Source organism: Myiozetetes cayanensis, unplaced genomic scaffold, assembly GCF_022539395.1.
Source record: "Myiozetetes cayanensis isolate MyiCay16 unplaced genomic scaffold, myiCay2020 scf1, whole genome shotgun sequence".
Taxonomy (NCBI): domain Eukaryota; kingdom Metazoa; phylum Chordata; class Aves; order Passeriformes; family Tyrannidae; genus Myiozetetes; species Myiozetetes cayanensis.
In genome coordinates, this window is record NW_026086604.1 from 81537034 (window position 1) to 81559048 (window position 22015).

Sequence of the window (22015 nt, forward strand, 5' to 3'; positions counted from 1 at the left end):
ATCTCATGAAAGGTAATTATAGTTGTGATTTTAATATTTATTAGCACAATATTCTGAGTCATGCATTGATGTTATGACTAAATATTTTTTCATTTTAAAACTAAAAGGACGAATTCTGAACCTCAAGTACATTTGTGCACAAGATAGTCCATATCAGTAGTTTGTTAGTACCTACAACTATTTCAGTTGCTGCCAATAAGATTATTTTATTTTATTAACTTGTTGTCAGAAGCTAAGTTACATGGCATTGGTTTACAATATAAGCATTGACTATTAAAGGAAGACATTAAAAAAATCCATCATAATTTCATCCTAGTTTATACATTGTCACCTATTTGCAATATTATTACATTAATATTTAATTAATAAAATACTTTTATTTTAACCTATTGAAGTAACCAGTCTTGACACTTAACACTAATTAAATTTGTTCCTTGAGATAATTATTTTGCTCAGGAACACTCCAACAAGACAGTAATTAATGAGTGAAACTATGAGGTGGAAGACTTGTTGGAATGCTTAGCAAAAAATAGTTATAATGATGAAAAAAACACGGAAAATTCCTTGCTACCTTCTAAGATGGTCACTATACAATGCACTTTAAAAAAATCCCAGACTTCAATACTTTGTTGTAATACTTCTAATATGCAGGAGGAACTATCTTGTGTATAGCTTAGGTGATACTAATTACTATTAGAAAGCCACCTTCTTTTGTGCATAATGAAGAGCTGCTCCATATGCCCGTGTAAATGTTATCTTTATTGAGAACTTAAATCAACTCAAATTTTGAATCCTCTTCCAAAATAACAGAACATGTTGTTACATGTTAGAAAGACATCCAGATATACTATGGTTAGAAAAATGTGGGCTTTTCTTTGGAGAGATCCACGTGAACAGTTACACAGAAGTAGAACAGAGAGATGTGTCGCTTCAGTTCTCCTGTGCAGTGCATTAGACCACTCTCGTAGCATTTTCTGTCATTCACCTGTTTGTAGGTTACTTCACAGTAAAAACAAAACTTTTTTCTCTCTGTTATACATCTGGGTACCTCACAGATATAAACTGCCTCAGATACGAATTTGTCTTTTCAGTAGCAGAGGTGAGACCTTTGACACATGATGTTTTATTTCATCAAGTTGCGAGTGCTGACAATGTTATAATGTCAAATCTGCTTGGAATCTAATGAGGAATGCATATCAAAGTTCTGGTACCACATCTCCTGGTGGTATAGTCACTGAAGTCACTAATCACTCCTCCTGTTGACTAATACTAATATGACCTACCGACATGAGTTTTCCAAACTTGGAGGCAAAAGGGAAAAGAGGGGCTTGGGGATGAACTGAATGTTTAGGAAGGATCCAAAATTAAATAAAGGGAGAGTTGTTGGGTTTTTTTTAAACTTATGGTCTTGCTTTATGACTGTAGCACAAGTGGTATTCCTTCCCAAGGAAGGCAGAGTGTTTCAAAAAGCACTGGAAGCCCTCTCCTTGATTAGTAATAAATATTTTAACTCTCTATAACCATGCTGTGAACTTTTCTCTTGAATATAAACAGACAAGTGTGGGTACTACTCTGTCCTGTTGAAAAATTACTACTTTCTATAGAAATTCTCTGCTGGTTTTGAAAATGAAAAATCTGAGATTTGTTAAACAAATCTACATCTAACACATGACCCTTAGCAGCAGGAAGGAATGAGCTCAAACTGAGCAGTAGGTTGGTTTTTGTTTGTCATCATCCTGCATATCCCAAGAAGAATCTGCCCTTTATAAGTCTTTGAGAGACTTCACTTGATCTGTTTTGTCCATCTGTCAGAGCAGTTTTTTTCTTCTTGTCCCATACAAAGTCCCCTTCACCTGCAGTTTTACCTTCCTGTCCATTAGGTCTATAAGGGAATACAGAAAACACTGTTCAAGACTTCTCACTATTTCTCCACTCCCCTTAATAGAAGGAACTGTAGAAGCACTGGTGAAGCGATGCAGAGAACACTCTCTTCTCCCATAGTATGCATGAGAGAATGTGACCAGTGGACAAGAAAATACAGCTAATTCCATCAGCTATAATAACCAGCTTTCTGCAAGGTAAAGAACTAGCCTTGTATCTGCCCCGTGTCAATGGTGTTAGGTTACTCATTAGCCTTTCAGACACAAGGTGGTAGTTTCTAGGTGAATATTCTGAGATTTTTTCCTTTTGTGCAGACTCAGCTGGAGGAAGACAACTTAAACGTCCTTAAATTCAGTAAGAAGCTTAAAAAGAGGCAGCTCCTGGCACTGTTTTGAAATCTAGCAATAGTTCTGAGTGAGCAGTTGAGATTTTTGAGTAGGTATTCAAACGTACTAAGAATGTGAAGTCAATGTCATGGTTTCATCAGATGAAATAAAAGCCCCATATATGTCCCATTTCATGGAGTATATTTTTAAAAAAAGTTTTCATAGGAGCTCTTAAGAATACTTGCAAGAGCAGTTGGACAATGTGACCTTAGGTTAGATTTGAGAAAGTTAGATCTCACTAAAGTAACAGAGGGTTCCTTTTTTAAAGTTTTTTTCAGTGAACTTTATTCTTTATGGCAAAGTTAGCAGCTTTGTTGGATATCTGGAAATTGCAATCTGATTTCATATTTAAAAGATCTTAGCTTAATGTATAAGTAGTGTGGTGGATGTCTGTGTTATTTTTGTAATATTCTTTCAAGTGTTTTGGAATTAAAACAGTATTTGCAGGAGAAAAAATTCTTCTGTGAAGTACAAAAACAAAGTTAAATAGGCTAACTCCCTGACTTCTCAGAACTTTAAATGGGCAAAAACTGAATTTTAAGTATCAAAAAACAAAAAAATCTAACATGCAAATTCAACAGGGAAAGGAGCTTTCAGCTGAAGAAAGTTTAGTTCTTCATGCAGTGTTTCTTTAATGCAGGTTTTGGTTCATGTTATTTTGTGTTGTACTACACTTACTTGAAAACAACACCCAAAACTGGCTCACTTAACAGTATTAAGAAATAGAAATGTCCAAATTGTTCAGATTTATTTCTCATTTCTCTTTCTGTCCTTTTAGATTTTTTTTTTTAAGCAATGGGTAGGTTATTTCCACATTCATTCCTCTGTCTTAAATTCCCTAATCTGTACCATAATTCAGTTAAATATTGCCAAAATATATATCAGAATCACATAATGTTAGAATAGGTAGTGTCTTGGTCAACTTCAAGGGTGGAAAATGGCACCCTGTGTAGAATTCTTGTAAAATGAAAAAAAAAAGTTTGTCAGGAGTTGACTAACTTAGACACTGCTCTAAAATAGAATGTTGTTTTATGTTTAACTTAAACATAGGACTTGCTGTTTAGGAAAAGACAAGTTGTGCAGTTAACAGGCTTACTCTCAAGAACATCGTAACTAGGTCACTTTGAATGTCTGTAAGAAGAAATTGGTCACCTCCTTGTGAAGTCATTACAAATAACCGTAGATTTTTCCAGGTTTTTTTATAATCTTTCCTTGTAGCATTAGATAAGTTTCCCACTATCACCTGCTTGTTTGTCACAGCTTATTAATTCACAGAAAACCTCTCTGTTGAGAATGGCTCAAAAGTACATGGCACATGTGCAAGGAAGTGTCCAGATTACTTGTCCATGTTTATTTAGGCGTTTTTTTGCAGACACCTAGGCTGTCTTGTTCTTTTCCCCTGACCTCCCAGTCCAATGTTTCTGTCCCTAAGATATTAAATCACCTAGAAACTGTGTGGCTTCCAAATTCAGTTGGAATAAAGGCTCTTATCAGCAAGATCAAGGAAAGGGACTTCCAGACCATGTTTTAGAAACATTTGTTTCTTCTGGGAATGAATACCATGAGCTTTGAAGGCATATTTAGAAAGGAGGAGGTCTAAGCTATTGTGAACAGCCTTATATTTTCTCTCAATTGATGTTTTACGCAGTATTTTCTTTGTGGTTTGTTCCTTAAGGGATTTTTTATCGCCCTAAAAAGAAAATTCAGCTTTAGATATTGCCTCTTTATGGAAAAAAAACACATCAACAAACCTTTAAAAAAAATCATATAGTTCTCACTCAACACTATAGGGGATATGTCTGCAGTCACCTTTACCAATGTGTGTTTCTCAATGCTTATTCAAACTTGTGCACGAAACTGTGTGCATACCTAATTGGAAATTGTAATCTTTAACTCCATGGCATTTTTCCATAGGAGCTTTGTTCCATAGATGTCTTTGGAGCTTGCTTCAGTTCAGTGGGTAGTGAAGACAATGAAATCATGACTGTCCTCTAATTCTGCTTACAGGTGACCTGCATATGTTAATTGTAATCTTTGCAGAGCTTTTCATTTTATGTGTTGGTTCTCCCCTGATTTTTCCTAGCAGGAAAATAATTCTAACTTTTGTAGACCTTCACTTTTTTCAGGTCACTTAATAAGAGATCAAGACTCTAAAACATCTCTTCAAACTGTTTTGATGTTATGTGACTAGATTTATCTTCTTAGTTTCTTTTGCCATTAATGAATATATGCCCAAAGCGTTTTTACTTTGTTTGGTTTTCCCCTACCCACAATCTTTTAGGAATTGATCCCACTCATACTGTGTACAGCCTGCCTCCATCCTGAACCCAAAGAGAGAGATCAACTTCTACACATACTGTTCAATTTGATCAAACGACCAGATGATGAGCAAAGGTGTGTTTGCGTTTGTGTGTTACGGGACAAGGAGGAACCTTTTTTCTCTGTCAGAGTAGCAGAACTAATAGAAATTGGATATTATTGGGTGATTTTAGACAAGTTTCATTTAAGATGGTGTTTTGCTTGTATAGTGTTGACAAATTTATGCAAACATCAGGACTTTCCATTTCCATGACCTGTACTTTCTAGTTACTGAAATGTAAGAATGTGCTTGTAAGCTGCAGTGTAACATTTCAGTTCCTTTTTTTGTTTAAAGTTGAACTGAAACTCTTTTGAAACTCTTTTGTTAAAATGAACTTTAAGGTCATAGTTCTTAGCAATGGTTGGTGGAGAAATCAAAGCAGGGTTTTTTTTCTTTTAAACCTCTGTCTTAATGTGTCCTAGTGATCTATATGTTTATAAGGTAACTACCATGTTTGATTAGGGAAAATAGCATGAGAAAATAATAGTGCTCTTTCTACTTATGGTTCACTATTGTAGCAACAAAAAATTCAAAAGACTATAGCAGTGGTTTAGGTCTGACAAGTGTTAAGAACTTTATTTTATTTTGGCTAAGACTCTAAAATAAAGTATACCTTTTATTCTATAAAATTAATTCTTCCTTAGTACTCAGGAAATGTGACTTTGTACCAATCTTGATGAGAATATCCTTAAGGTTGAAAGACAGTACTTTAACTGCTATGTTTCCTTCTCTAACTGTGGAAAGATTTTTCATGTTTGTCCTGTAGTTTTTCCATTATTTTCACCAGAGGTGTTTTCTAAAGCATCTGTATCTATTCATACTTTATGAAGTAGGTTGAAAGCATTTCTTTGAAGATTCTCCAAAACTGTTCTAGTGTCTTTCTAGACCATTCCCATGGTAAAATGTACAGATTAGGGATAACTGAAAGCCATAGCTTTGGAGACAAAAAAAATGCTTAAATAAATAAAGGCAACTTGTAGCATAGTGGCACCATGCAGACCGAAATTACAAAAAGATGCAGTCCTTGTTCTACTTCAGATTCCTTAGAAATCTGCTTCTGAAATGTCTAAGTTGTTTTGAATGTCCTGTGTGGATTGAGAAGCTAAAATTAATTTGTGGTTGAAGGGGAAAGGAAGTTACATCTCACTTGGAGTCTCTTTTGGCTAATTTGTTACAGGATTTATGGCCTATCAAGTAGGTTTTTCATATACCTGTTTAGGTGCATTAAGTGTGTCTTTTCCAGCAGCTAAGAAAGAAGAAAATCCAAGCTTTTTTCCTTGAAGTTGTTCATTCTTTGTTGTGAATTAGAGATTTATATCTGAAAAAACTTGTTTTCTTCAGAAATTTGGGAAGAATATTCTGCCGTAAACTCCAGGACAAAACACACATATGCATAATAAACATTTACACACATAAACATCATAATCTCTTTCAGAGGGTCCATAATACCTGATGAAAGAACAGTTAGAATTCTATTTAAGTAAAAGACACTCTGAATACAAATGTGATAGAAAATACTTATTCAGAATTTCAGTGGGTTTTTTATACCTATGGAAGTGTATTATGCATGCTTGGTTTTTATCTAAATATATTTAAATGATGTTTTAAGAGTTTCATACCATATAAATTTAACAAAGACATTCAGGTTTAGTCACCAGAACAGTTATCTCATGTTATTTGTTTACCTTTGTTCTACTGCATAGGCCTATGTTATACATTAATGTAGCAGCTGATAAGTTGACATTTTTAATTTGCTAAATGCAGGAGACTGATATGTGACATTGCATTTCTAAGAATTAAACCATTAAAAGAAGTAATTTACTTTAGAAAGTCAAATATCTCAAGTATATAAACAATTATGTGGAAAACCTGTATTATACTTCTTGCCCATGTGAGATGTTTTTTGGTATATAGCGTATCACTGTAGCCTTGTATACTAACATTATATTTCATAAGGCCACTTTGTCCTCAAGGCTTTGATCATTAATGTACCAGTTTTCTCAGAATGGCTATCAAATTTTCTTCTGCAAAGTAACAAATATATGTTAGCTTTACCTAAACTACTTTTTGTACAGTTATGTTTGTTTTGGAGGCTAGGAAGCCCTGAAGAAGTTAGATTAATGTTCGGGCCTTTTAGGACAAGGTTAAAACATAGTTCAGAATGTGAACTCTTGAAGATTATTATGTAATGTATCCAGAAGCAGCACTCTTAACAAAAAGAACCTAAAATACATTAAGCTTATCATATCCACTACGATATTTTGTTGTCCGTATTATACCACTTCTTACAAAGCACACATAACTTGCTGACATATTAAGGAAAACTCTAGTAAGTAATTTCCTAATATAGCCTTTAGAAGAGACAAAAGAAGTCTGAACTCTGTAGTGTAAGATTGAAGTGCTTCCCAGTGCGTGCAATCACTTTTAAAAACATCTAGAAAGGATTTAGAAATGCTAGATAATGTCTGCTCTACTGTAACTTCTGCATTATTCCTCTAGTTTCATTCTTGATTTCATGTTGTTTTCTGTACTGATTAAGCAAACTGGTGTCTGCTGAATCACATTAATTTTCTTTATATTCCTGCCTAAGGGATCAGAAGTGCATAACCTGGAAGTTATTCTCATATCCACTCTGGACTGCTGTTTTTGTAACAGCTTAATATTAATGGTTTTTAGTTTCAATCACTTGTTGAGATCCTTACAACCTTTCCCTGAAATGCAGGCTACTGTCATATACTTTTACGATGGTTGCAGTAAAATACTTAAAACAATATCTTTTAATATTTTTGAAATCTCTTAATGTTCACTAAGAAGTAAGGCAAAGCAAAAGGAAATTCCAGTTAATTTTGAGTTTTTGTGGAACTTTTTCAAGAAGGTTTGATTTTAAAAAAACTGTATTTTGTTTTAACTCATTTCAAATGCAGAAGATTTCAAGTGATTACTGTATTCTGCTATTTTCTTTTTTAATATCTTAAAAATGCATATTCTATTGCCCCATTCTGTGATTAGGTGCAGTGTGTAGAGCCAAAGACAGTCATTTGAATGCCTATTTTGGTTGCTGTAGAATTCAGAATTACCACAGGCTTTTGTCTCCATACTGGTATCACATCTCAGATGTTGATTTCTTGAGTTTTATCTAACCACATTTGTTTTCCCTCAACCTTTTTATCTTGATGAAAGGTCTAGTTCTTTGTACGTGGTAGAGAGGTAAAACCCTCCAAGATCCACAACCCAAAAATGAAGAGCTTGTTCTAACTGTTGGCCTAAAGAATGCTGGGGGAAAAAAAAAGAATTTCTTTTTTATGGGCTCTTTCTCCTAAAAAGATTCTGAAAGTGAATAAACCTTTTTTTGATGGACTATATTCTATAATTATTAAAGAAATAACCAGCAGAATCTCTGCCTTTCAACCTTAAGGGGATATTATTAGCTACAGTAAATACTTAGGAGTTTAGACAGGACACTAAAATGGTAACAAATTCATTCTGGCTTACATTCCACAAAGTAATAATAATTAATAAGTGTGTCCTCGTCTTACTGTGGAGGTGACAAAAAGAGTGTCTTGTGTCTATGCGTTGTCATTTGAAACTGGTTATTTAAGAGTTCATGTAGGCACTAAAAGTGAACACAGAACTGGTGAATTGCATGCAAAGTTGGTATTTTTTCAATCCTATTAACAGGAGAAATATAAGTAAAAAAATCTTAGCAAGATAAACACTCATTAAATGAAAGTTAAAGTATCACAAATTACAGATAAGTACAATCTTACTGACATTTTAAACATATCTCTGCCTACGAATTTGATGGAACAATGGCAATTTCTTGCAAACAAAAATTAAGAATATGAATGCAAATAACAGGTGATTATAGATACTACTGATTGATTAATTGCTTCCATTTTGTAGTGGGCTTTAGAAGACTTCTCACAAGAGTGAAGTCCAGTATTTTAGGAGGGATGACAGTAACTTGCATGTTAGAAGTATTGCAAAACCATGTCAAAAGAATTAAGTTACTCAGTTTGAACCATGTCCATTAAATCTCACAAATGCTACTAAAAGAAGTAGTATGTGCATTTTAGTAAAATACTGATAGTATAACAGCATTAAGTATTTTATATCCTTTTACTGCATGATGCATGACAACATTCAGAACTTAGAATTAAATGAGAGATTCAGTCAGATATTCCCTACCTCAGACACAGGAAATCAGAAGTAGCCAAATCAGAGGTTCTCAAGCTTTGGTTTGTGGAGTTTGGGATCTGCAGGATTCTGGAAAAGGCCTCTTAAATACAAAACTGGGTAGAATCCTAGAATAGCTTGTATTGGAAGGGACGTTTGAAGGTCATCTAGGCAAATCCCTGCCCTGCAATGAGCAGGGTCACAAAAGTGACCTTCAATTTAAAATTTCAATTTTTAAGTCAGTGTGTATGATGTGAAGTCTTGACTATAGACAACTACCTGTTGCCTGTCAACATCTGCTTTACTTGACTTAAAGAATATATTTCATATGTTATAGAACTTTATAAACAGATTAAAGCTTTAAATTTATGTTTTCAGACAGATGATATTAACTGGATGTGTGGCATTTGCCCGACATGTTGGACCAACACGTGTAGAAGCTGAACTTTTACCACAGTGTTGGGAGCAGGTAACTGATTTTTTTTGTGCTCTGCACTGGAAAATTAGTTAAAAATTCATAAATGTTTGTTTGAGGAGGTTGTTTTGGTTTTGTTTTTCAATGAATGGCAGTTCAAAGTATTTTTCAGAAAGATATCTGGATGTTGTTGTCCTCATGATATATACTTATATATAGCATTGAAAAAAACTTAAAAGTGGAAAACTTCTTAAAGACTATCTAGAGATTCTAGTTACTTGCATTTCTTATATTGAAATGTAGATAGAGCACATATTCATCATCACTGTAGCCTAACATATTGCTAGGTAGGTACCTTTATAATTTGTACTGTGATTTCCAGACTGCTGGAAGTCCATTTTCATTCAAAGATTTCATTTACTGATTCTTTTATGTTGTATTAAATCCATGGAGTAGTGCCCATACTTAATCTAGTTTAAATTCTTAAAAATCAAAGATCAGAGTAGTCATAAGTAAGTCTCCTGTAGATGGGCATGATTTTACTCCTGTGAGGTCAGCCTGAAGTTTATGTGTGACTTCTAGAATCACAGTAACTGTTTCCACAGGTACTGTAAATTAAAAGAAATAACTGAACAACCAAACTGAAATGCTCTTACTGTTTCATCTGAGGCATAGAAACAGAGCAACATGAGTTCAGGTGAAAATGTATGGCACTTCCCCACTATAATGAAGAGAAAAGGGAGTTCTTCACTGGCCAAAAGACAATGAATAACTAAGTGGTGACAGAGAGATAATGCTTGCTTTGATGGCACAGTCTTTCTGGTCTGGTAATTTTCTACTGTTTCTTGCATAACACAGCAATCTGCATCTCACAATAAAGTCCAAGCTTTAATAGCCTTAATGCTTTCTGACAGTGGAAGTATGTATTATATGCACCAATTTTGCTAGTATGTATGACTGATGTATCTGTTGATTAAATGAAGGTTATAAAATTTCATATTACATGAAATAGAAGTTGAACATAAAATAAGCAACATTTTGTTTTCTTAGTCCTCATGAAATTTAGGTTGTGCTTAAAAAATCGGTTTCACATCAGTAAGAACACATCTTTGTCATCCGTTCCTTGCTAATTGCTGATGCAAAACAGAAACAAGTCCAACTGTAACAGTACAGCGTATCAGGCTGCCAAGTCATGTGTCATAATGCATTTATTTAATGCAGTTTGCCAGACTTGGAACCAGGTCATTATTTTCTTCAGCAAAATGCCAGCTGAATCTCATTGTCACAAGTCTTGAGTTTGTAGAAAGAACTCAAGTGTACACATCATTTTCTACCTTTTCACTGCTTTCACCTTGTTCACTGTACCAGTCACCTCAGAAAGCTTGGCCATGTGTGTTTTTTTCCTATATAAATATATGCTGGCTTTTTCCAGCCCCCTTCTTGCCCTTCATATGTTTGGAAATGCTTTCTAAGATTAATTGCTCCAACACCTTCCCAGGAACTGATGTGAGGCAGGCTGGCCTGCTTCACTGGATCCACTGTCATCCCCTTCCTGAAGGTAGCAGTGACATTTACTTTCTTCCAGTTCTCAGGAACCTTCCCCATTGCCACAACATTTTGTTGATTGTCAAGAATGATCTTGGAATGAACATCAGCCAGCTCTCTGAGTGTTCATGGGTGCATCCCCATCAGGGCCACAGACTAGCCTATGACTGATTTCTTTAAATGTTTCCTAACCTGGTAATTCTCCACCAAAGATCTTCCTTGCTCCAGAATTTGGCATGGGCTTTAGGGACCTCAGACTACTAAAAGCAGTTCTTCCCAGAAAAGACAAAGAAGGCAGTGAGTACCTTGGTTTTCTCTGTGGTAACATGATTGTCTTACCAACTATACACTGCATAGGCAAGAGAGAAAGAAACAGTTGCACCACATGCTGCACTTTCTGTTTTATCTGACAGCATCAAAATATTCACATATCCCTCTCACCATTTTACCATAAAATTTTTTATTCACAAAGGTTTTTTGAAACATATTGTTCAACCATTACACTGGCATTTAAATCTGACTCTACCAGGATGCAAACTTGGTTCCACAGTGTCAATATTAAATTTGTAAGGCAGAATTTTCAAGCAGCTTTTGAGTGGAAAGAGGAAATAGCACAGGATCCAGATGTTCTCAGCAATAGGAGTTGTTTTCAGCCACATTTTTATGCAGGACTTGAGAGCAGAGCTTCAATAGCATACAAATGCTTTTTGACTTAATATTTGTGCCTTCTTTTGACTCTGATTGCTCAGCAAGGCATAGGCAGCTCTTCTACATTGGTTGGCTCAGAGCACTAGAGGGCACTTGTGTAGTTCTTAGAGGAATGTCTCTCCTGAAGGGCTACATAATACAAACTATTTCATGACATTCCAGCTCAGGAGTTATGCATATTCTTCATTCCACACGCTGCTTTCCACCTTCTCTTTATTCGTTAATGTAAATTGAAGAGGAGCAGGCACATCCCTCCGTTGCAGTGCACTCTAACCACATTTTTAATACTGGTTACTGCAAAACAAATAGCCAATCTGCTTCTCTTTACCAGATTAACCACAAATACCCAGAGCGACGGCTACTGGTAGCAGAATCCTGTGGAGCTCTTGCACCCTACCTTCCAGTAAGTATTAATAGACATCCAGTACCTTGCTAGTGAAAGCAAGGTGAAAATCTGTTCCACATCCTGTATGATTTTAAATGTTCCCAAGTGTGTATATTGTGCATAGACATTCACATTGTCTTCTATTTTATGTCACACATGAGAGATTTAGTAAATCACACTAAGAAGGAGATAGCTTATTATAAAGAAATACCAGTTAATCTAGGTATAAAATGTTTCTAAAAACAGTATGTTCTGAAAAAAGACTTCTTTCAGTAAAAATGAAGTAAAGGAAAGATCGTTAGGACCACTTAAGGAAACAATCAGTGAAAAAAGAATTGACACCCAGTAATAGATAGTTCTTCAGACACTATGGAATGTTACAAGAAGAGTGCTGCCAGTTAGAAAAACAAGCAAAATTAAGTCAGTTGCAAACTAGAATTTGAAACTTCAGAACTAAATTAAAACAACACTTCTCCAATTTAGCAATTCACTGATTACAGATTCTGTTTAAAGTCTAGGCCTATAGTAGTTTTATTACTTTGGTTCCATGCAAATTAAAGGACCTGAGTTCTGTGCTTAGTAAGACAAAAGGCACTCTAATGAAGCTACTGACATTTTATATTCATTCATCTTCTGTTGGGAAAACTGAACATGTAATATTCATTAAGGGATCTATGGCTGGAGGAAGGGGTTTTGTTTGTGAGCACTAAGAGAAGTGCAAATTATTTATAAAAATGGATACCCACATTGTTTCACTGGATTTAACAAATGTATTTTTCATTTACAAACAGAAAGAAATTCGTAGTTCGTTAGTACTTTCCATGCTGCAACAAATGCTAATGGAAGATAAGGCAGATCTGGTACGAGAAGCTGTGATCAAAAGCCTTGGCATCATTATGGGCTATATTGACGATCCAGACAAATACCAACAGGTATAATTTGGTTTTATATGTATAAAATTTCTTCTATAGATATTTCATGAGTAGGGGGATTTGTATTTCCTGTATTTTTCTTAAATCTTTCCAGGCACTCTTAAAAATTATGAATATATGAATGTTGATTTTACTATTTCACCAAGACCAAAAAGAAAAACTACAAGTAGCATTAGAACTGCAGGTGTAAGCCTTATACAGAAGCTTCTCTAATAGTTTATAATTTGCCTTTAAGAATATACCATTTCACTGCCCACCTGATACTATTAGCCAGTTTGATATCATTACTTGCTAACAAATTCATTTGCTACAACAAAACCTACCTGTAGTTCAACTTAATGCTGCCTAATAATGTTTCAGAGAAGTGAAAATAAAGTACTTCTGTCTTTTGAGCTTTTGAAGGCAGAGTGGTAAAATGTGTACATAAATTTTAGGGAAATAATTACATTCTTCATTGTCTTTTACCAGGGCTTTGAATTGCTGCTTTCAGCTCTAGGAGACCCTTCAGAACGTGTGGTTAGTGCAACACATCAGGTATTTTTACCTGCTTATGCTGCCTGGACAACAGAACTGGGAAATCTACAGTTCCATCTTATACCTACACTGCTTAAAAAAATTGAAAAATTGCTCAGGGTAGGTGTTCAGCTGTTTCTACATTGGAGAATTTTCTATGTATTCTTATTAAATAGGCAGGCTTTTTTAAAAATAATACAAAAATGCAAATAGTTGGTGCTTAAAGTTCTATGAGTGAAAAAGTTTCTGGAGATTCTTGTAACTCTGTAACTTTTACTTTTCCATTGGAAAAAGGGAAAAAAAAAAAAAAGAAAAAACATCAACCCCTCCAAAACTAAACATATTCTTCTTTAATACTGTTCTGCTTTATAGCCTAAAAGCATTTGTAGTTTGTAGTAAATTGTGTAGTTTTTAATAAAGTGCAGTTTTTATTACATAAGCAAACAAAGTAGAATTAAATTATTTAGTTAGGTCATTTGCAATTGTGATCCAGTTTGCACACTTGATTTGGTAGATATCTCAAAAGTTCTAGAAAAATTTGGTACCTCATAACTGTCTAACAGACTGAAACAAGATGCTTGCTTTCAGAGTTCAGGTGACTAGTTTAGTCAGTTTAGGTGCCTTGGTCTCTGAGACAAAGGTTCCACATTTCCAAAATGTGCTAAAAAATGTTCTTTCAAAATATCAGTCTTTTCATCAGCATGAACTGCTAAAGGGTATTGCCTGAATCTTTTGAGTAGAGGTGACTTAAGGGTGACAAGGGGATTTGGATGATGAGGCAAAGTAAGTCTGTGGTTAGGCTAAATTGCTGTATAATCAGTGTCTCTGCGTGGAAGCTCATCGCAGATGTGTTCATCTCTTGGCAGTGAATACATCATCCAAATTGAAAACTTTGAGTAACTGTCCTGTTTGTTTCAGGAAGGTGAACATGGCTTGGATGAACATAAGCTCCACATGTATCTGTCTGCTCTGCAGTCACTAATTCCTTCACTGTTTGCTCTGGTGCTACAGAATGCACCTTTCACAAGCAAGGCTAAACTTCAGGGAGAAGTACCACAAATAGAAGGTAAATGATTACTTTCTGATATGGATTTATTTCATATTGGTCTCCCTTAGCAAATCCTTAAGTAATGCTTCCTTTTTCCACCCCTCACTATGCTTGAGACCTGATTATCACAAGAAAAAAATTTATTTCATCTCTGTATTCTTCTCTACTTCTTATAAGAAACTTGGAGAAAACAAAGCAATTTTTAACTGTACTTCCTGAAGGTTTCTGGAGAACTGATTTACATTAATAACCAATAATAGCTCTTACAAATTTATAAAGTGTGGAAAATACAGTGTAGTGCAGGAGTGTCACCATCTGTTATGTGTGTGTGGAGTATCTTAGAAGAATGCACCATGACTGGCGGTGCTCAAGGCCAGGTTGGTGGAGCTTTGAGCATCCTTGTCTAGGGGAAGGTGTCCCTGCCCATGGTAGGGGGTTGGAACTAGATCATATTTAGGGTCCCTTCCAAACCAAACCATTTTATTACTCAATGACCTCACAGTGAAGTTGAACTTAGATGAACAGTCTTAGCCTGTAAAATGTTTTCTTCTGTTGCAAACACTTTTTAGAGGTGTTACTGGTAGTACCTGCCACATGCTGATAATAGTACTGTGTGTGAAGATGCAAAGAAAGAGTAACAACTTTTTAAAGATTTCAAAAATTTCCAATTCCAGCCTAGTCTGACATTTTTCCCTCCACAAAAGTGATGGAAAAAATATCACATATTTTTCATTGATCTGGAAGCATTACAGGAATTATTGGCTGGCTTTCTTGAGTTTTGCAGTTGGAAAGATGATGTTCTTGTTGGTTAAATTCATTGCTGAATAATTTTAAGCATGAATTAAAAAAAAAATAAAAGCAATGTGTTGGTGTAGCAGGCTTTCAGTCCCCATGTATTTTAATGGTCTAGAATTTTTTTGTGGTCTTGCTTTTTAAGTGTAAATTACTCTCTTCAGATAATAATAATAATAATTAAGGAGTTGTGGGTGGGAGTGGGGAGCATCATAAGCTACTTATACATAAAGTTAGGAGCCATTAGATGATTTAAACGTAGCAATAGAAGTCAAGAAACCTTGTCTGCAAGTCAGCTTGCTGTGTTCTTTGGGATCATAGAATGTTTTGGGTTGGAAGGGACTTTTAAAAGTCCTGTAGTTCTAATCCTCCTTCACTAAGCAAGGACTTCAACTAGATTAGGTTGCTCAGAGCCCCATGCAATCTGACTTTGAATGTTTCCAGGGATGGGGCATCTATCACCTCTCTGAGCAATCTGTTTCAGTGTTTCACCACTCTCACTGTAAAGAATTTCTTCCTTACATCTAGTCTGAATCTACCTTCTTTTTAAAACCATTACCTCTTGTCCTATCATGAAAGATCCTATGAAAAAGTCTGTCCCTATATTTTTTATAAGCCCTCTTTAAGTATTGAAAGGTCACAATAGTCTTCCTGGAACCTTCTCTTCTTCAGGCTGAGCAAGCCCAACTATCAGCCTTTCCTCTTAGGAGAGGTGCTCTGTGTCTTTGTTCACATCTCTGTGGCCCTTCTCTGGACTCGCTGCAGCAGCTCCACGCCTTTTCTGTGCTGGGCACCCCAGAGCTGGATGCAGTACTATGCGTGGGGGTCTCATGAGAGCAATCTGTTAACCATGATTCTTTTGATGCAGCCCAGGATACATTTGGCTTTCTGGGCTGCACGTGGACGTTACTGGGTTCTGTCCAGTCTTTTCACCCACTGGTACCCCAGAGTCTGCTCTCAATCTTTTCATATCCCCCAGCCTGTATTGGTACAGGGGGTTGCCCCACCCAGGTGCAGCACCTTTTACTTGGCCTTGTTGAGCCTCATGAGATTCCCATGGGCACACTTCTCAAGCTTGTCCTGGTCCCTCTGGATGGCATCCCATCCCTCAGGTATGTCAGCTGCAGCACGCAGCTACGTGTAACCTGCAAACTTGCTGAGGGTGCAGTTGATCCCACTGTCCATGTCACTGGTGAAGATATTGAATGGTACTGGTCCCGGTATGGATGCCTGAGGGATACTACTTGTCACTGTTTATCTGGGCATTGAGCTGTTGACCACTACCCTCTGGATTTAACCATCCAATCAGTTCCTCATTCACTGAAAGGTCCATCCATCAAATTCACATTTCTCTAGTTTAGAAAGGACACTGTTAAAGGCTTTACAGGCTCCCTTGTTCACAGATGTAGTCACTCCATCGCAGAAGGCCACTACATTGGTCAGGAGAGGTTTGACCTTGGTGAAGCCATGCTGGCAATGATAATTGCATAATCTCCCTGTATCAACATTTTCTCTTCTTAAATGAGAGTTACATAATCTCTTCAGAGATGATTTTAACTCACTGAATTTTTTAAAAGCAAATTGATAACCTTATGCAGAAGGCACCACGGATTTTCCTACTTTCTTGGCTCTCATTTCAAACATCACCTCCATGGTGTTATCATCTTCTTTTGTTCATGATTGCTTGTTCTCTGCTGTTACAGTCACTAGATTCCCCCGACCCGTATCGCCCCTTCAGGATGTGGCCATCATCATCGGAAGCCGCGAACAATTAGCAGTGTTGTTGCAACTCTATGACTATCAGCTAGAACATGAGGGTACCACAGGCTGGGAGTCTCTGCTATGGGTAGTCAATCAACTGTGAGTTAATTGGTATCTTAGGATTCCTAATTTTAAAATGTGGCAAAATTAATAGTTCTTAAGCATGGTCATGTTTAACAATTACCGAATAAGACAACACTAAATATGATTGTCTTTGAGAATTATTGAAGAGGAAAACATTGGATTTATTTTAGGCATTTTAATTTTCATGTTGAATTGACTTGGATTTTATTCAAAAAATATCAACAATTTAACAGAATGTGTAGGTAACTACTTGCTCTGATAAGGTTGGGTTTTTTTTTTTTTTTCTGATATTGTCAATTCTCTGTTGAACTGAAGACTGTTGTATTCTGACTGTCTCATAGATAGTAACAGATGTTTGAAAATGTAGGTCAGACTTCTGGCACCTGAACCCTTGCTTTCTTCATAGGTCAGGAATTGTATGGGACAAGTAGTTAATTTTATTAGAACCAGTAGTGCTCTGTGTGTGCATGTATTTATTTATATAAACAGTAAATCTATACAAATGTAATTGGAGAGAAACAAAAGATCAGAGTAGTGTTTAATATCATTTTGTTTCCTGATTTTTAGGCTACCACAGCTTATAGAAATAGTTGGCAAGATCAATGTAGCATCAACCGCCTGTGTCCATGAGTTCTCTAGATTTTTCTGGAGACTTTGTAGGACATTTGGGAAAATTTTTACAAACACTAAGGTAAGATATTACCTTAAATATTCTACATACAGAGTACCTTGATAATATACATTGTCTGCATTTACAGTATGTCTGAACACCCACACTATATGTGACCATTTATATTTTCAAGTCACACTGATGCTTTTCCAGAAGTGCATTTAAACCTGGTATCTTTAAAGCTCTATTTCCATCCTTTTCTGATTTTGGTCATTTTGGAATGGCTGCCTCATCTTGCCCAACAAGGAATGATTTGGGTTTTTGAAACTATGTTCTTCGTATTGCTTTGTGAATGACAGACAGATGAGAGATCATCCTAATTCGAGTGATTTAAAAATGTTCTTTCTTCAGAGCAGCAGCAGTTTGTGGTGTACATAAGTACTCCAGCCTGTACTTACTTGAATATTTAAAATTAATACTTTCCCAGCCTGAAATATTTTCTATAGATGACATCTAAACATTTTAATCAAGGAATTACATAATTTTTCTCCATAAAATAACTTCTGAATATAATGAAAAAATAATTTAAAGGGAATTCAAAAAACATGAGAAGATTACCTAAAGGTAAAATTATAAAAGTGTGTTAGCATTACATGCTGCTTCCAGAGAGGAGATTAAAACAAGTCTCTGGTCTTTGAAAGCCCTTTCTGTAAATTATTTGTAAAACTGTTGCTTCTATAAAATTGTTCTGATATTGATTATCATAGCTGTTTTTGGAAGAGGGTCCATTGATAGCAAAGATACAAAACATAAACTTTTTTTTTTACATACTTAAACTTTTTGTATCACAAGTACTAAATACTGCTACTTGTGTTGTGGGTACTCATTAGAAATTTTTGCGCTCTTATGTCATACTGTCAGGTTTTTTTACTGGCTGTGCTTTTTAAAGGTTTTTATTTTTTCTGTTCCATCAAATGTCCTTTTTGTGGTTTCAGGGGTTTTTTTGCTGGGGGGGGGGGAATTTTTTGGTTTGTTTTTCAATTCTTGTATTTTTTTTAAGTTAATTGACACTGGTAACAAGTTTTCTTACATGGGATTCATCATCATTTGCATAGGTAAAACCACAGTTCCAGGAAATCTTAAGACTGTCTGAGGAAAACATAGGTAAGTAGTTTTTTACTCAAATAAATTGATCTTAACTGCAACTCCAAAGAAAATGTCAATCTCTTGTTCAAACAACATTTCCAGAGCACAGTTCTCAAATTTGTCATCTTAGTAAAATGTTGGAAAATCTAATGTTATTCTAAATGGAACACTCTGAAATTGTAGAATGTGTGTAAGAATGTGTGTAAGGTACAAAAAAAAATTAAATCCAAATACCACTTAAGTGTTATTTTAGCACATATATGTGTATATATGCATACATGTATATAAATTCTCTATGGATATATAAAAAAGTGATTAAAAGTGATTAAATCTATAGTACTTAAAAACACACATGTAAGTATACTATATGTAGTATATATTATACACATTGTATACACCCTCATATGTATGTATAGAACCTAAATTCTTCATTGTGTTTCATTAGATTCCACAGCAGGTAATGGAGTGCTAACAAAAGCCACAGTTCCCATCTATGCAACAGGGGTCCTTACATGTTATATTCAAGTAAGTTTGTTTTTCTGTTCCTTCATTAAATGTATAATAGTGTGCAAAATTTATTTAAAAAACAACAAACTGTTTTGTCTGAAAACTTAGTGTTCTTGTGCTTTAAGATAGGTAGATGAATGGGCAGCTGTAAACACATTTAAAAGCAGTTTTCCAGTGAGGTGGTGATGCACATTTAGATCATGCACTGCCATGTCCCTCTATCAACACTATTAATGTTATTCCTTAAATGGGTTCTTGGCCATTTAACTATGAACCTTGCAAACGTTATTTTGCAAAATTTACTGAAACAAATAAGAAGGTAAATTGCCATTTTGGGCCTAGTTGGAGTCTTAAAATTATAGTGTTACCTAGTATTAAAATAAACACACTATAAGTAATATTACCTAATCCTCCAGCAACCAACCATTACAGACTGGCATATACATACCTTACAGGAAAAAAAAATAAATTCTTCATAATCTTACTAATTTTTAGTGGACTGTGAGCAAATAAAAACTTTCAAGAGTAATAAGCATGCTTAAATACTGTTCTTAAAACTTTCTTTAGTAAAACAATATGGGCAATTCAAGCATAAGTATGACATCTTTAATGAAATACATTCTCTTCATATGTTTGTTTTGAAAAGTTCTTGTTCTTTAACCACATTCTTGAAGTTCCTAAGAAAATTGTTAAATGCTTATCTAGTTTGTTCTTATTCATAGTTTGTCTCTTTGGTATCTGTAGGTTGTTATCACAACAGCAGCAACACTTGTACTACTACATTCATCATTGTATTCTCTTCTTTCAGGAAGAAGACCGCAAACTGTTAGTTGGATTCCTAGAAGATGTAATGACCATGCTTTCACTATCCCATGCTCCCCTTGATAGCCTGAAAGCTTCCTTTGTGGAACTAGGGTAAAGATTACACCTTGGCATTGACTAGATCTAAATACATTAGAAGCTTTTATTAAAAGCTGCTAATCTGGCTATAATTTTAATAACTGTAGTGCTTTGGGTGCATTAAGGTTATACTTGCTTTTTTTTTCTTGGTGCAAATGCAATCTCTAGATTAAAAATGTAGTGGTAAAAATAATTCTGAAGTGTAAAAAAAGAAACACGAAATTTCCACAAAAATCACTCATTACAATGGAATACAATGGAAAATTATTTTGTATTTACCGTACTATTGTCATGTATTTACATTCAGTATCATAATATATTGAAAATTATGATCTTAAAGTTGGGGGGGTATTTAACTTGAAAATGCAACATCTTTTCTAGACTGCAAAGTGTTGCTTGTCCTTCAGAATGAGATAAATGTTCTATTTCCTTCAGAAAGGATAAATGGTGAGGTTTTAGATTTGTTGAATAATGAATTTTTAAGACTGTATTTTGTACTTAAAGAACAGGGTTTAGGAGTATTTCTGTTTGATCGATTGCTCGACTGTTTTCTTTTAGTGCAAACCCAGCTTATCATGAGCTGCTATTAACTGTTTTATGGTATGGAGTTGTCCATACTTCTGCTCTTGTTCGATGTACAGCTGCTAGAATGTTTGAGGTAAGTGTTATCCAACCTGTTTTTGCACCTCTTTAAAATTAGACTTTACTTTTAAAAACAGGGATTCAGACAATGCTGTTACATTCTTAATAATTACAAACTAATAAGCTGTGTACTGTGTGATGGAGCAGGAGGTTGTTGTGTAGTTGTTCCTGTATCTGTTCTCTGTTCAGCACATCTTTCTGTAGGTATGTAGTTAAACGTATCAAGCATCTCTGGGTTTTAACTTTTGCTTTTGCTACTCAACACATCGTGAATATCTAACTCACAGTTACTGTTTTCAGTAGGTTTTGTGTATACTCATACAATACACCTGCATTGTAATTCAAATTAGTTTTCATTGGTACCAGATATGGTGGTGAAGACAAACATGTAACCGATTCTGTATTTTTTGCAAAAATGGAAATAATTTAAAATAATTTACAGTTACTTTACATGCCTCATAATGACAGCTCCATCTTTCCCCTAACACCTAGAATTTTGGTCAGGATAAAGACTGATACATATAACTGATGTTTGCTTTTATTTCCACATTATGTCTTTGTTTCATCAAACGTTCATTTTAAAAATCTCATGCAAAAACCCTAAGACATACTCAGACAAACTCCACTTGCTGAACAAAGAGAAACTTTTTTCCTTTGCATGCTAGAAACACATATTTCTAAGCAATGTTACTCTTTATTTTTCTATTTCTTCCATATTTGACTAATTTGAATAGCTTTGCAGTGGACCTCTAGCTGAACCTCTTCCATCTTGTATCCATTTGCAAAAACAAATCTCAAGTCTGCCTCAGAAAAAAAGAGCACTTAACTTATCCATTAGCATTCTTTACTGCAGCTCTGCAAGTCATAGCAGCTAAGACAATAAACAGCCACAATAAGCACTATCCTGAGACTTTTTTGCCTCCCTCCTCTCCCTTTAAAAAAAAGATGGACACCCTTAAAATATGTTTGAGTATTTTTAATCTAACAGAAACATTTCTTATATCATATTTGTAATAATAAAGGGTTCTTTTCTCAATACGCATTAGCCAAATGTGAAAGACTTCAGTTACAATAGGCTGTTGTCTTGATTGCAGTTTCTTTTCAAATTCAACTGCATGTTGATTGTTTTCAGGCAATATACACATGCTATTTGACAAATTGTTTCCTAGCATACTTCAGTTTTTACTAAAGCACAGGCAGCTTTGTTTTAGACACTTTTCTCACT

At 35.1% G+C, this 22015-nt stretch overlaps 1 protein-coding gene across 3 annotated transcripts in view; it reads left to right on the plus strand.

Annotated features, from left to right (window-relative positions):
• Nucleotides 1-22015, plus strand: part of RELCH (RAB11 binding and LisH domain, coiled-coil and HEAT repeat containing) — a 75962-nt gene that overhangs the window by 36688 nt on the left and 17259 nt on the right. For all 3 annotated transcript variants that reach the window (XM_050321751.1, XM_050321734.1, XM_050321742.1), the window contains 12 exons: nt 4549-4661; nt 9181-9271; nt 11802-11873; nt 12647-12787; nt 13256-13420; nt 14219-14366; nt 16844-17000; nt 17553-17676; nt 18711-18759; nt 19187-19266; nt 20057-20163; nt 20707-20806. In XM_050321751.1, coding sequence (XP_050177708.1) covers nt 4549-4661; nt 9181-9271; nt 11802-11873; nt 12647-12787; nt 13256-13420; nt 14219-14366; nt 16844-17000; nt 17553-17676; nt 18711-18759; nt 19187-19266; nt 20057-20163; nt 20707-20806 — 1347 coding nt within the window. The remainder of the gene's footprint in view (nt 1-4548; nt 4662-9180; nt 9272-11801; nt 11874-12646; nt 12788-13255; nt 13421-14218; nt 14367-16843; nt 17001-17552; nt 17677-18710; nt 18760-19186; nt 19267-20056; nt 20164-20706; nt 20807-22015) is intronic.